This window comes from Echiichthys vipera, assembly GCF_963691815.1.
Source record: "Echiichthys vipera genome assembly, chromosome: 19".
Taxonomy (NCBI): domain Eukaryota; kingdom Metazoa; phylum Chordata; class Actinopteri; order Perciformes; family Trachinidae; genus Echiichthys; species Echiichthys vipera.
In genome coordinates, this window is record NC_139844.1 from 9,844,523 (window position 1) to 9,857,530 (window position 13,008).

Consider the following 13,008-nt stretch of genomic DNA (forward strand, 5'->3'; position numbering starts at 1 on the left):
ATAAGTAAAAGCACAAATTAGGGTGACAAACTACTTAAATTAGTGACTGTTGACCTATAGATTTCTGCAGCCGGGTTGTTAAATCTTGTTGAAAGCCCTTCATAAAGCTGTTCTAGCAATAAATTACTGCATGTGGCTATTTTGGGTGTCTACATACACTGGGTCATATACTATATATATAAATATATATATATATATATATATATATATATATATATATATATATATATATATATATATATATATATATATATATATATATATACTGAATCTTTAACAATACGGATGTGTGCCTTGAGGGAAAATAGTATGTATTTATGATTTATTTTTGTGTGCTCTCTATTGACATGATTAACGCTTTATTGTAATGTCTTTAGAAACAAAAATAGACCAAGGGTTGTTTGGTAAATTAACACATCAGTAACAAACACAAGCAGCTCAGTGCTGCTAAATAAAGCAAAATACACCAACAGATCTATTTTAGTCACAGTGTTCTTTTTTTGATCATTTCTAACTGAGAGCCTCTAATGAGAGTGACTTTAGGACGACGACATCTTCTGATTTTTGCTGTGTGTGTGTGTGTGTGTGTGTGTGTGTGTGTGTGTTGCTTCAGGAGAATGGCGTGGAGTTCGAAGCTTGCCTCGTGGCCCAGTGTGACTCTCTGATCGAGGCGCTCACCAGACAGAAAGCCAAACTGCTCACCAAGGTCACCAAGGAGAAGGAGTACAAGCTAAAGGTGGGACCTTTCAACACGTACAAAGACACGTTATCCATCCTGCAGACACCTCTCCTCTCTCTTCAACATTAATTTCTTTACTAAGGAGTAAGGAAATCATTTCTTTCTTGCCTAAAGCAAGCAGCATATTTGGGGTTATTTGGTTTATAAATTAATGAAGATCTAGCAGCTTGATTGTCTTTTCTCTGCATCTGATCTGTCTATCTGCTCCCACCACCCCAAATTGAAATTCTCTCTCTTTCTGTCCCCGCACTTCTTCGTGTATATCTCAGTATAACAGCAACAGCTCAGTCACAAGTAGATTTAAAAACTGTAATGGGAATTAACAAGATGTGTTGTTTCAAATATTAAGGATTTCATTTAAACATTAAATATTCATATGGCAAAATGACTAACACCTAATCACCACTGACTAACATCCTTAGTTGTATATTAATACCTTCAAAATAAACAACTAACAACTGTCATCAGATTTTGGTCGCACACTCCTCCCAAATACATATCGCCCAATTCAAATGAGTGAGAAGAGCTTATGTGAAATAGTCCGTTTTGAAAGATAATAATGAGCTCATTGCTGATAATAGTAGGAAGCTGATTAGAAAACGTGTTCTCAGTCTCGGCTCCTAAACCAACGATTTCCAGTTAGCAGTGCAGTTTTTTTCTCTCCTCTGTAAATCCATCACTGGGGGTTTCCTAAGTCGTAGTGTATCACATGGATGCCTGCCCAGCCTCAACGTGCCCACCGACCGGCTGACCGTCTGGCTGGTGGCGGGGGAGGAGGGGGAGGGTGGGTGTTTGGACGGGAGCCCCAAGGACAGCTGTTGTCATTATCTGCAGGCTGGGGATTGAGATTTAGCCAGAGGGCAAAGAGCTGGAGGCTGTGGTGAAGCTGGAAAAAGAGAAGAATAGGATGCTTGTAAATGCCTGATGGAAGTTTTTCATGAATAAATATTTAGTACATTGTTTCTCTCTAACTGATACGGAACTGAACTCACAGGAAAATAGACAAGCAGTGGCTTAAATGCTTAGTCCCAAAATTAACTGTGTAAGCAGCTGATTAAATCTGTTGTACCAGACATCCAGGATTAATCATAATTTCCAAGAAATTAAAGATTTGGCAGGCAATCTAGATAGGAGACGGATCAAACATTTAAATGAGTAAACAATACATGGAGGTATTGTACTGCATTTATAATAATAATTAGTTAGAAACCACTGCGTTTTGTGCCAATTGTAGGCACAAGATTGTTTTTTGGCTTAACCCTGAATACAATAATTACAATAATCAAACATAACAATTATCAAGATGCAGTGAATTAATAGCATGCATGACTTTCTCAAGATCAGCATGAGCTGCACAGACTGATGCGGCTCTACAGTTATATGGGGGAATAAAGCAGTTCAATAAGAACTCAAAGAGCAGGTGCACTATGGGTTATTTTTGCCTGCATTATATATTTACTGTATCTTTGGATCACTATCACATAGATTAATTTAAAACCTCTAAACTACATCACATTTTGACAATTTGGATCATATTTAAGCCTTATGTGGCCATTTTGAGCAAATGTAATTTTAACCAGGAATCATCACACAGTTTGTTTCACTGAGATAAACACATTAATAATGGTACTGAATGCAGCTTGTGTTTGTTGTTGGCCGACTTCAAAGGAAATTGAAGTTACGTAACTGCAGTTCCTTGAGAGCACACCTGTTTTTTCTTTTATTTATTAAACAGTGCCAGTTGAAGGAGCAGGCTTTAAAAAGATGATTTATTTTAGTGAATCTTCATATTTTCTGGCTGAACTCACCCCTTTCCCGCTCCTCTTCTTTTCAAAAGCCCTTACAAGCCTTTTAATCTTTTTTTTTTGTAGATACAGTGCGGCTTTGGCCAGACACAAAACCTAAAAAAATATAAATAAATAAAAAAATATATTTAAAGATAGCCAGTGGTTTCTAAAAAAAATCCCCAGAACTCAATCCCTGAAAAGCAACATTTTTTGGTTTCCCGTTTCAAAGAACAGACAGAAATACTCACTGTCATGGTTGTGTATGTGGCTGGGTTCTTAATGTTTATTTTGGAATTACATTTGTACATATTCACAATAATTACTGTTGATGACAGGGTCACAATGCTTTTTTTATTATTATAGAGAATATTGTTCAATATCACATATTGATAGCTGACTAAAGAAATGTTCTACAACACCTGCTTCTGTAGCCATAACACGTTTTACATTTGCAGTGTATGTACTAACCTGTCACTAATTTGTACTAGACACACATATCTGTACTTCTATACATGAGAGGACCTCACTGATCTCAACTCAACCATATCATTGATCTCTTTTTCTAGCAGTAAATTAGGCACTTCCCTCCCTATTCCTTAAAATGAGCTGCAACTATTTTATATATCAGTCTATTTAATGTTCTCAGGGAGTACTACTGCATATGTGAAAAAAAAGGTAAAAAAAATAAATAAATAAAAGGAAAGTAAGATAGATGTGAGTTTATCGGATCACTGCGGCCTGCTCCTCATCTCTGCTTGAGGCTAAATTCACTGCTGCTCTGAATAACACAACGAACTGTCAGTGGCCGAGTTGCATTGTGGGTAATGTATGCGCCAGGATTTCATAAGGAGGAATATGTGGATTAAAAAAAGATGATATATCTGGTTCAGCTGCATCAATGTTTTTATCTTTAAATAAAATCAATCCGTCATTTATCCTATGGCAGTTCAAATCTAAATCTGTGGAAGAGTCTATTAACTGCCCACCAAACACCAATCTGTACCTGCTTAGCACTAAAACTCACTCAAGAACCAATCCTTAACTCTCAAAAAGCTTTGAGGAAATTCTCCTTGCTTTTCAAAAATACCCACGCTCCAAAACACCCTCACTCTAAATAACTTAGTCCTCACAAGGGCACACACACACACACACACACACACACACACACACACACACACACACACACACACACACACACACACACACACACACACACACACACACACACACACACACACTGTAGTCTTAGTCATAATCTAGCGGTTGATGGATTAATATTGAGTGATTAGTGTTAGTGACAGTTTTTTTTAGATGAACCTGACAGTTTTGTTCTGTTTAATAAATAAATGTGACCATTGTGGAGAGAGAGAGAGAGAGGGGGCGACATGCAGCAAAGGGCCGCTGGTCAGAGTCCAACCTGGGCCACTGCAGCTTGGACTTAGCCTCTGTGTATGGGGGCCCAGAACCACACATTTAAGCATTCATTTTAAAGCCATATTGCATTCAAAACACAAACCCATGAGAATGCACAACAACAATATGTCATGTCTTCTCTACCTCCCTTAATACTGCATATAAAGCCGTACATCATGGTTTTCTATACTGCACCATGCAAATGTAAGAGCGTGTATGAAAGATGGTTCAGAGTGTGATGAACAGTGTGTCTGGTATGTCAGATCTGGGTTTGCATTAACATGTTTCAGTATTCGCTCCCTCAGATTCATTTCTGATGCATGTGGAACATATTGAATAATCCCTTCCTCCAGGTCTGCAGGAGCGCGGGGGAGGGAGCCGACGCCACGTCTCAGCAGGAGAGAAGGAAATTGAAATAAATCTGAGATTTACTCAGGCTTCACGCTTCACACTTCACGTTGTTTACACGGGAAATAAGAGCAGAGGTCTTAGCCAACATGAATTGAAAAGCAAATTTTCTCCTGGTAAATAATTTAAGTGTGTGTTTTGATCGGCTTTGCTTAAGTGAATTCAAGTTGTATGACAGTGTTATTCTAATATTTAGCCACATAAAAACATGCTTCGTTTCATTCGTTTCCCTTTATTGACCCTTCATTGACCTTTGATTTATTCCTTAACCCTCCTGATCCTAAATCCTTGAATTTAACCCAAGACCAAACTCATTTTAACACATGCACGACCCATTTTTGGGAAGTGTAAAAGAAACAAAACGTACATAAAATTGATATCACCTGCTTCACTAATTCAGTACACATGGTGTGACTATTATGGCTGTTTACATTTGAAGACATTAAAGTGCACATTTGTTGGGCAAAACAAAAAAGTCAAAGCTAAGATATTAAATGAATGGATAACATATAGTGAGTAAGTAAAATGTATTTATGTAGAACCTTTCTAGATCACAAAGTGCTTCACAATAAAAACATTAAATACAGACAAAATAAATAAATAGAATAGAATGGGAGATGAAAAACAGATAATGATAAATCAAGCTCTGCAAATGCAATCCAAACAGGTTTTCAGCTGACTCTTCATGCTCTCCCTATTTCAGTTTATACAGCAGTTGACAGGTGAATAATTAATTGTGATCTCATTAACCATCAATTAAACGTGGAGCTATATTTCCAGGACGACTCAGCCTAATTAACTCTTTGATTCATTTAGACGGCCATGGGTTAACGGTGTAATTAATTATCTTGGATTCTCATGCTTTACCTTTGGAAAATGGATGCATTTGTCATTTACATGTACTGTAGCTACATCCATGTACAGGACAAGTTATATATCTGTATCAGCTGAGCTTTTTTTTATCAGATTATTAGAGACCGGTGATCAGCTGAAATGTGGTGTAGGTTTTATTAGATGTAAACAAAAGGCTAATAAGGCGGCAACAGTTCGCTGAGTTTCAATTAGCCTCAAATGACTTGTGGTGACACCCGTCCAAATCTCATTTCCCTGCTGCTTGGAGTCCAGCCAGAAGAGTGTGTGTGTGTGTGTGTGTGTGTGTGTGTGTGTGTGTGTGTGTGTGTGTGTGTGTGTGTGTGTGTGTGTGTGAGAGAGTGCGTGCGTGTGTGTGTGTGAGTGAGAGAGGAGGGAAAAATAACATTAAAAGAGCTAGAGAGTGAGAAAACAAGTTGATATGTGTGGTAATGGTTTATAGCGTGTTTCTGTCTAACATGTTGAAACATGTACTGGTACTGGTACAGGAATATTCTGGGATGTTGAAAGATGTCTTTCAAATATGGAAATAGGGCTTTGTATTGATACTGATTTTCTGAATCTATTCCACTCTGATTCACAATGTCCCCATTCAGTATCGTCTCTATAAGGGATATTTCTGTTACAAAAAACATTTGCTTACATTTTAAAGAGATTATTAGAAAGAAAGAATTCTGTATTGTACAAGGAACCCTCTAACCTGGTGCATTATTAAAAATATTATTGTTAGGAATTGATTCAAAGCAGTTGCATTATTGGGCTTTTTATTTGACATGGACACACTACAGCAATTAACACAATAACGTGCAACCCCACAGACTCAGTCATTGAGATTCAAGTGAGAAAGCCCTCCAGCTTATGCCCCTTTTGACTTGGTTGCTTATTTTTATTGGCTGAACTTCATTTGGTTGTGCTGGCGTGCCAGTTTTCGGCGGGAAGGCTTGACTAAACGTGGTACAGGCAGCAAATGAGGTGGTCACTATGATGTTGAATCTCTATCAGCCGATATTCAAACAGCAGCTGGTGACAGAGATTCTGTAATAAACTTTTATCCATGGTCTAATAGTTGTCTTTTTGAAGTTTAAAAGTATTTACAACAATACTGATGCTCTGCTTTTTGACCTAACTTAACAACTAATTTCTCTGATCTGTGACTTTGTCTCAGGTGGTTCGTGACCAGATCACCCACTGCACCATGAAGCTACGTCAGACCACCGGCATGATGGAGTACTGCCTGGAAGTCCTCAAAGAGAACGATCCCAGTGGATTCCTCCAGGTATCTAACCCACAGTGTGTGTGAGATTGGATGAGTGTTGTATGTATCCTGGTGTTGGTTATCACATAGCAACTGGATAAAGATTTTTTTTTTTTAATAAATCCAGATGAAGTAAAACATTTGTTTGTAATTTGGGTGAGGTTCACATTTTACTTACTAAAGTTACAAGCTCTCATTCCTTATGTAGAAAAAGTACAAAACTTTCATGTGAAAAACATGTATCTCCAAAATGCGAAATGAAATGAAAACAGCCCTGAATCAATAGGTGCGTTTCCACTATGGTCGCCAAAAATGCCTCGAATTTGCATGTGAGTGTTTTCTTCCATGTACATAAGTTGACGTTGTGAATCAAACGAGCCACCTTAAATCAAACTACAACTATTCTAACGCTTTATCACTGATCAACGGCGATCTAAACCTTTTCCGAGTGATAGGTCACCTCGGAGTCTCGTAAATCCCTCTTGGGCCTTTTTTTTGTAACGGAAACAAGGCAAGTCAGGGGCCATTTGAGAGGGTGTGCCCTGAAACTTTCCAGGAGGCCACTCTATAGGGCTAATGGAAACATGCCTAATCTTACCAGCTCAATGGGTCAAACTGTTTTGACTTTGGAGCCAACCTTAGGTGGCCGTTGGAGGAACTGCAGTTTGTGGCACTACCGCATCGTCTTCAGGAGTTGCCACCTGGTGAATTGCTGATCAGCATAAACAATATGAACAAACATCAAACCTCTCCTTTAAAACTAAATAAATCTTAACTTTCGGAGATCATAAACAAGGTAGACAGAGTGTGGAGTCTTACTGCACATGAAAAATTAAAGCAACTTTACCCAACCAAAATTGTAAATGTGAAAATTAAAAAGAGAACGCATGATACTAAATTACTTTGAGTTTAAGAGGAGATGCTAGCTTTGCAGGGAGCCTCTGATGTGTGTGAAGCTGTGAAGCGGATGTTAGGTCAAACTGAGAAAGGTGCTTAAAGGAAATAAAGCACTAGGATGGGAAACTCAACTCCTGCTGCCAAGCAGCTGACACAAAGCCAAAATTGTCCAGGAGACCCAGAAAATTTAAGGCCAGTTTGTGGCATCAAGAAGTGTGGTCATCACTTCAATACTTTTAGAAATTGTTATTTCTGCACATACAGGGTGTGTGGGTCCACAAACAACCAATACAGGATATATAGGAAGCAAAAACATCAAGATTCATGATTTTGAATTGATTTTTGAATGATATGAGATGAAATTAAAGTATCTCTGATTCTGGTTGTGAATCATGTCTCTTCCTGGAGAGAGATAGCAAGAGAGAGAAAAAGAGTAAGGTGAGAGGGAGAGGTGAAATAAAGATCAAAGACACTCCTGAGACGCGCGCACACACACACACACACACACACACACACACACACACACACGCACACGCACACACACACACACACACACACACACACACACACGTATCCTCTTGCTTCCATTTCATCTGAATATTTAATAACGTATTGATTATGTGGTTCTTTATGGTTGCCAATGCTTAAATCTGAACTAGAGTCTCTTAATGAATCAAAGGTGGACATCAGTGTGAATACAGTGCCAATACAGTGCAGTTCTGAACTGCTCTGAATTGGGGAAAATTAAGCTAAATGAAGCAATCGACTGTGTCAAGCTCAAGGATTAATTTTAAAATGCTCGGCTCATGTTTCCGAGAAGATAACATAATTTCAGTTGAGTGTAGTTTAATGTAATGTATTCACTTCCTGAGGCAGTGAAGCTCTTACTAGCAGAAGAGTGGTCTAATTCTTGGTCTTAAATATTTGAACTGCACTAATGCGTGCCTCATTTCACTTGTCACACATTGTAATGAAGCCGGCCTAATAGAACTGATCCCAGAACAGAGTGGCTGTTCTGTATGCAGAGAGGTTATGACAGACCTGCAAGCCTACATGTAGATATTGAATGCTTAGACTGTACATGTCTTTTCACATGCTTATCGTCCCTCACTGTACATGCATGTTTTAACCTTTTCTACATGGGTATGTCTGCCCAGTTTAACTTGTTTATGTGTGTGTGTGTGCGTATGTCTGTGTGTGTTTGTGTAGATCTCAGATCCTCTGATCAAGCGGGTCATATCATCTCAGGACCAGTGGGTGAAAGGGGCCCTCGAGCCAAAAGTAGGCCCTGAGTTTGACCTCACCCTCAACACTGACTCGCTGCTCCAGACCATCCTGCAGCTGGACTTCTGCCAGGGCAAAGGTGAATACCCCAAAGCACACGTTTCCCATTCCATTGGCAGTTTCACATTCTTGTTTACCTTTGAGTAATGACTACAGTATCGCAAAGACTATATCATTTAATGTGTTTCTGTGCAATATGCCCTTCATTCTAATTTCTATTCATCTTTTTATGGACTAATTGTATTTTTGACGTCTCTGTATAAACTTTCTTGTATTCCATTGGTTTTAGTATTGGTTCATAAAGTTGCGGGTCTCACAGTACAGACAGTACTATGGATCAAGCTTCAAGAACACTGGATCCTATATTTGCCATAATGCAACTCAATTGCGTCTTCATGCCCAGTAGAATCATATGAAAGCGAAAATACAAGGACCACATACGTTTAAGTGACAACAAACTCTAAAATGAACACTAATGCAATTGGTTCAGGTATTTTTAAAGGAGCTTTATACAGTTGTTTCTGTTTTCACTAGTTAACAAACTGCTTCAAACACATACCAAATACTTATTTAATATGTTGTGAATATATCCAGTCAGGAACTCATTTTTCAGATTATTTTGACACAACACGAATGCAGCCCAAATGCCCATTGTGAGATACACAATGCTAACAAAAGTGAAAAATAATTTGTGGACCTAAATCACGAGGCGGATACATGCATGAAAACTCCCAGGTTCAGAATAGTGGGAGGTTTTCCTGCTGACATTGCGTTTATGCAGCATTAGAGCCTCCCTGCTTTGTAAACGCGCATGAGTTATTTTACCAGACTTTTAAAAGCTTCCTCTGGAGCCACAGAAGACTTTATGAAGCTGTTGTCAGATGCTGAGTAGTACTCCTCATGATGAGAAAAATATACTTCATGAACAGGCACTCTGGATAAATCAACTTGACATGCATAAACATACATCAAACATCCTCGACCCGAAGCAAGAAAAAAAGTGCCCCTTGATAATATATTTGAAAACCAATGAATATGTCTTTGTTTACGAGGTTTCTTCAAGATGTACGACAATGTACACAAGTGATCAGCTATTCACTGGCTGTTGCTACCCAGCAACCAGTTGGCTTGCATGAGTAAACACGGCTCCCTTTACATTAATTCTGCTGCAGTCTCAGAGATTACCCAGATGTATTGTTAATGTGCATTAAATAATCATCATCATCATAATTAGCACTATGAATGTTTTATAAGCACAGCTCCATTGAGGCAGTAAGGAGCAGGTGTGTTCTTTACACATGTGGATTCAACCTTGGTAAAATACTAAATAATGCTCATTATTTTTTGGACTTACATTACACTCAATATTTTGTTTGCTTAATGATTATTCTAATATTACAGGGTCATGGCCCTGCTTAAACAAGACTTTCTCTAATTTGAGCGAACCTGAGTTGGCTTTTTAAGTGATAGAGAGGCTTTGGTTGTCCTTCCTTTTGTTCTTTAAGGCCGTCGACATGAAACACATCTGTACGTTTCCCCACATACACATCCAACTGATCATGCAAAAAAGAGTGATGGTTTAAAGATACACCATTTGATTCCATGTCTTTGGATTTTAGTCTTTGACATACTGAGCAACGACACTGTGTCGCAGGTGTTCTGGTTCACAAGTAGCCTGAAATTCTTCATCATTATAAGTTATCATTGCCCAGCTGAACTGAATCAGTTGCTATGTTTTTAAGTAAGTCTTGATGTCTTCTGTAAATCAACAACTGCTTATAAATTCAACTAATTGCACTTCTAACAGTCCAGACGTCTGTGATATTTCTCCATATAATTAGCACTAGATTACAGGAAACTTCCAAGGAAATTATTAGGAAATTACTGACTTAAAATGAAGGATTGTAATACGTTATACTACTTAGCATTTTGTATTTGGTTATTCAGTGTATAGTAGAATTTTAACTTTAGTGAAGCTTATATTCATATTCAAATATTCAAAAAGCCCAAAAAATATCTACCATGTTGAAGTTTTTTTTTTACTGACGGATGTTTCAAATCCGTCTTGAATGAATGTTTATGATGACTGCTTCTTATTCTATCCCTGTTGTATCTACTTTATCACAAAAACATTATTACATACATTATTTATGACCACCTTTGACATCTCCGTATAGTTGCAGCGTTTTATATTTGGGTGAAAACCTCTGTTGTGCCTTAATATGCAGATGATACTACATTTTATATTGATGAGACTTTATACAATGTTCACATCATCTTTCAAAAATACTTATAAGTAAGATATTTTCTAATATGAAGTGTTTATTAATTATAAAAGTCTGACCTACAAGTCAATATTATGTGATCAAAAGCATGACTTTTGTGTCTTTCTGGTTATTTTGGTGATTCAGCAGAGGCTCTTCACTGCTTCAGTGAATATGGACCTCTTATCAAGTCTCTAATGCAATCAATCTAAATCCCTCCACCGGTCGTACTGTCAGTTCCAGCTGCTTTATATGCCGTCTTCTGTCCATGTGCTCTTGTATTAAAACATCCAAACCAACGTCATATTTCCAGATGTGCAGGAGAATCCATTATTGAAACAAATGCAGGCAGCAGCAGACAGTGGTGAGGCTGAAATGGAGACAGAGAGCCCAGGAGGTATTTCAAGAGAACCTACATTTCACAGTGAACCTCAGTTTTCCTTTCCTTGAATTTATTTCGTCACTTCCTTCCTTGTCCCTGATTCTGGTTGGAAACTCACTGGTATTTTTGTCCCACAGCGTCTATCTGGTCTCTTTCCTCTGCATGGTTTTTGTTTTCCAGCTCCTCTCCAATGAATGGCAGAGTACTGCTGCCTTCATTGGAACACTGGAACACAAATTTTCCAAAAAAAAGTTACAGAAATTTGTTGCCTGAAGTACTTCTCTGTTTCCCATGCTACAGTTTGATTATACATTCTTTCACTTGATCATAAGTATGTTTCATGATATTTAGCATGGTATAAAATAAATACTTAAAATAATGTAATACATCTATGGTAAAATGTGTGAAACAACATAGATTTACTCTAAATCATATTTGCAATCCAAATATAATGAATTCAAATATATGCTTCACTTTATTTAACAACAAATAATCATCATCTTGTGGTTGTACATGAATCAAAGAACTACTTTGGCTGCAAATTCTGTGAAAAATACTGAATTGAAATATTGTTATCGACCCTGATATGTTGTTTCCCCTCATGACTGCTGCCTTTCCTTTGTGTCTTCACTGCTACTTATTTTGGTCTGGAAAGATCAGATAACAAAGAAATGATGAATGAAGCAGACCTTATCACCCTGAGATCTCCATTTGTGTGTCCAGTGGTTATTTTAACCCTGTTCCTGTTGTTTGTGTGTTTGTTTCAGCTGCAGTTTTTCCACAACCAGGCATAAACACATATATCTTTTTATTAGAAAATGTCTTTGATATGATGGCGGTTCCATTTCCTCTAGCTGTTTATCAGAGTCATAAGCCAGTATTGGCACAGACTAATGGAGGCGACTTATGTAACATCTACCACAATAAAAGGCAAAAATGACCTATTCAACAAAAAGTCTGCTAACTGTTTTCAGACCCAAAATCCTGGTGTAGCCTTCTCCACCGGTCAAAGGAATCCCCGATGTTGACTCGTCTTAGGTTCCTATGTAGGCCACATTTCTGCCTTTTCCTCTGTCGACTTACGTTTTCCTCCAACCTTCGACGTTGGGGCGAGCAGAGGCTGTTGCTGGTATCGGTCTTTTCCTTCTCCATGGTAACAGAAGCTCCGATAGCTGAGCTGCTAAGCTAATCACTAGCTACTTAGAGTTTACAATTTTTATGCAGGCCTAAGGCTGATAGATTGAATGGATTTTTTTTGGGTTATTTTTGCTTGTCATATTGCATAGATCGGACTACAAGACCATAATCGTTGTATAAACGATGTTAATAATAATCACCAATATTCCAAATTGTAGACCATAGCTTTAACCCAGAAACGCTGACCAATGAGAGCAGACTAGGCTTTTTCAAGAGGTTGATTTAAATAGACAGGCGCTAAAACAGAACATTTCAGACTGAGTTAGTGAACATTAAACATGTTTTCATAGAAACCTAAAACAAGTATGAACCTGAAAATCTGCATACTATGGGACCTTTAAGTAATTTAAAACCGTTTAATCAGTGTGTCTTTCAATTGGGAGTTTATATTCTCAAGACACATATAGATATAATTTTATTTTAGGTAAGAAATAAGTCAAATAGTGTTTAAATAATTGCTGCTAGAAGCTCAGTTACACAATATCCACTAGTCTTTGAAGCACTGCTAGCTC

General features: G+C 37.9%; 1 protein-coding gene across 3 annotated transcripts in view; it reads left to right on the forward strand.

Moving 5' to 3' along the window:
• Positions 1-13,008, forward strand: part of trim67 (tripartite motif containing 67) — a gene marked incomplete at both ends in the record, with an annotated part of 37,622 nt that overhangs the window by 19,438 nt on the left and 5,176 nt on the right. For 2 of the 3 annotated variants that reach the window (XM_083934306.1, XM_083934307.1), the window contains 4 exons: positions 614-736; positions 6,383-6,493; positions 8,579-8,732; positions 11,231-11,314. In XM_083934306.1, coding sequence (XP_083790432.1) covers positions 614-736; positions 6,383-6,493; positions 8,579-8,732; positions 11,231-11,314 — 472 coding nt within the window. The remainder of the gene's footprint in view (positions 1-613; positions 737-6,382; positions 6,494-8,578; positions 8,733-11,230; positions 11,315-13,008) is intronic. The other variant, XM_083934308.1, reaches the window with a different exon arrangement.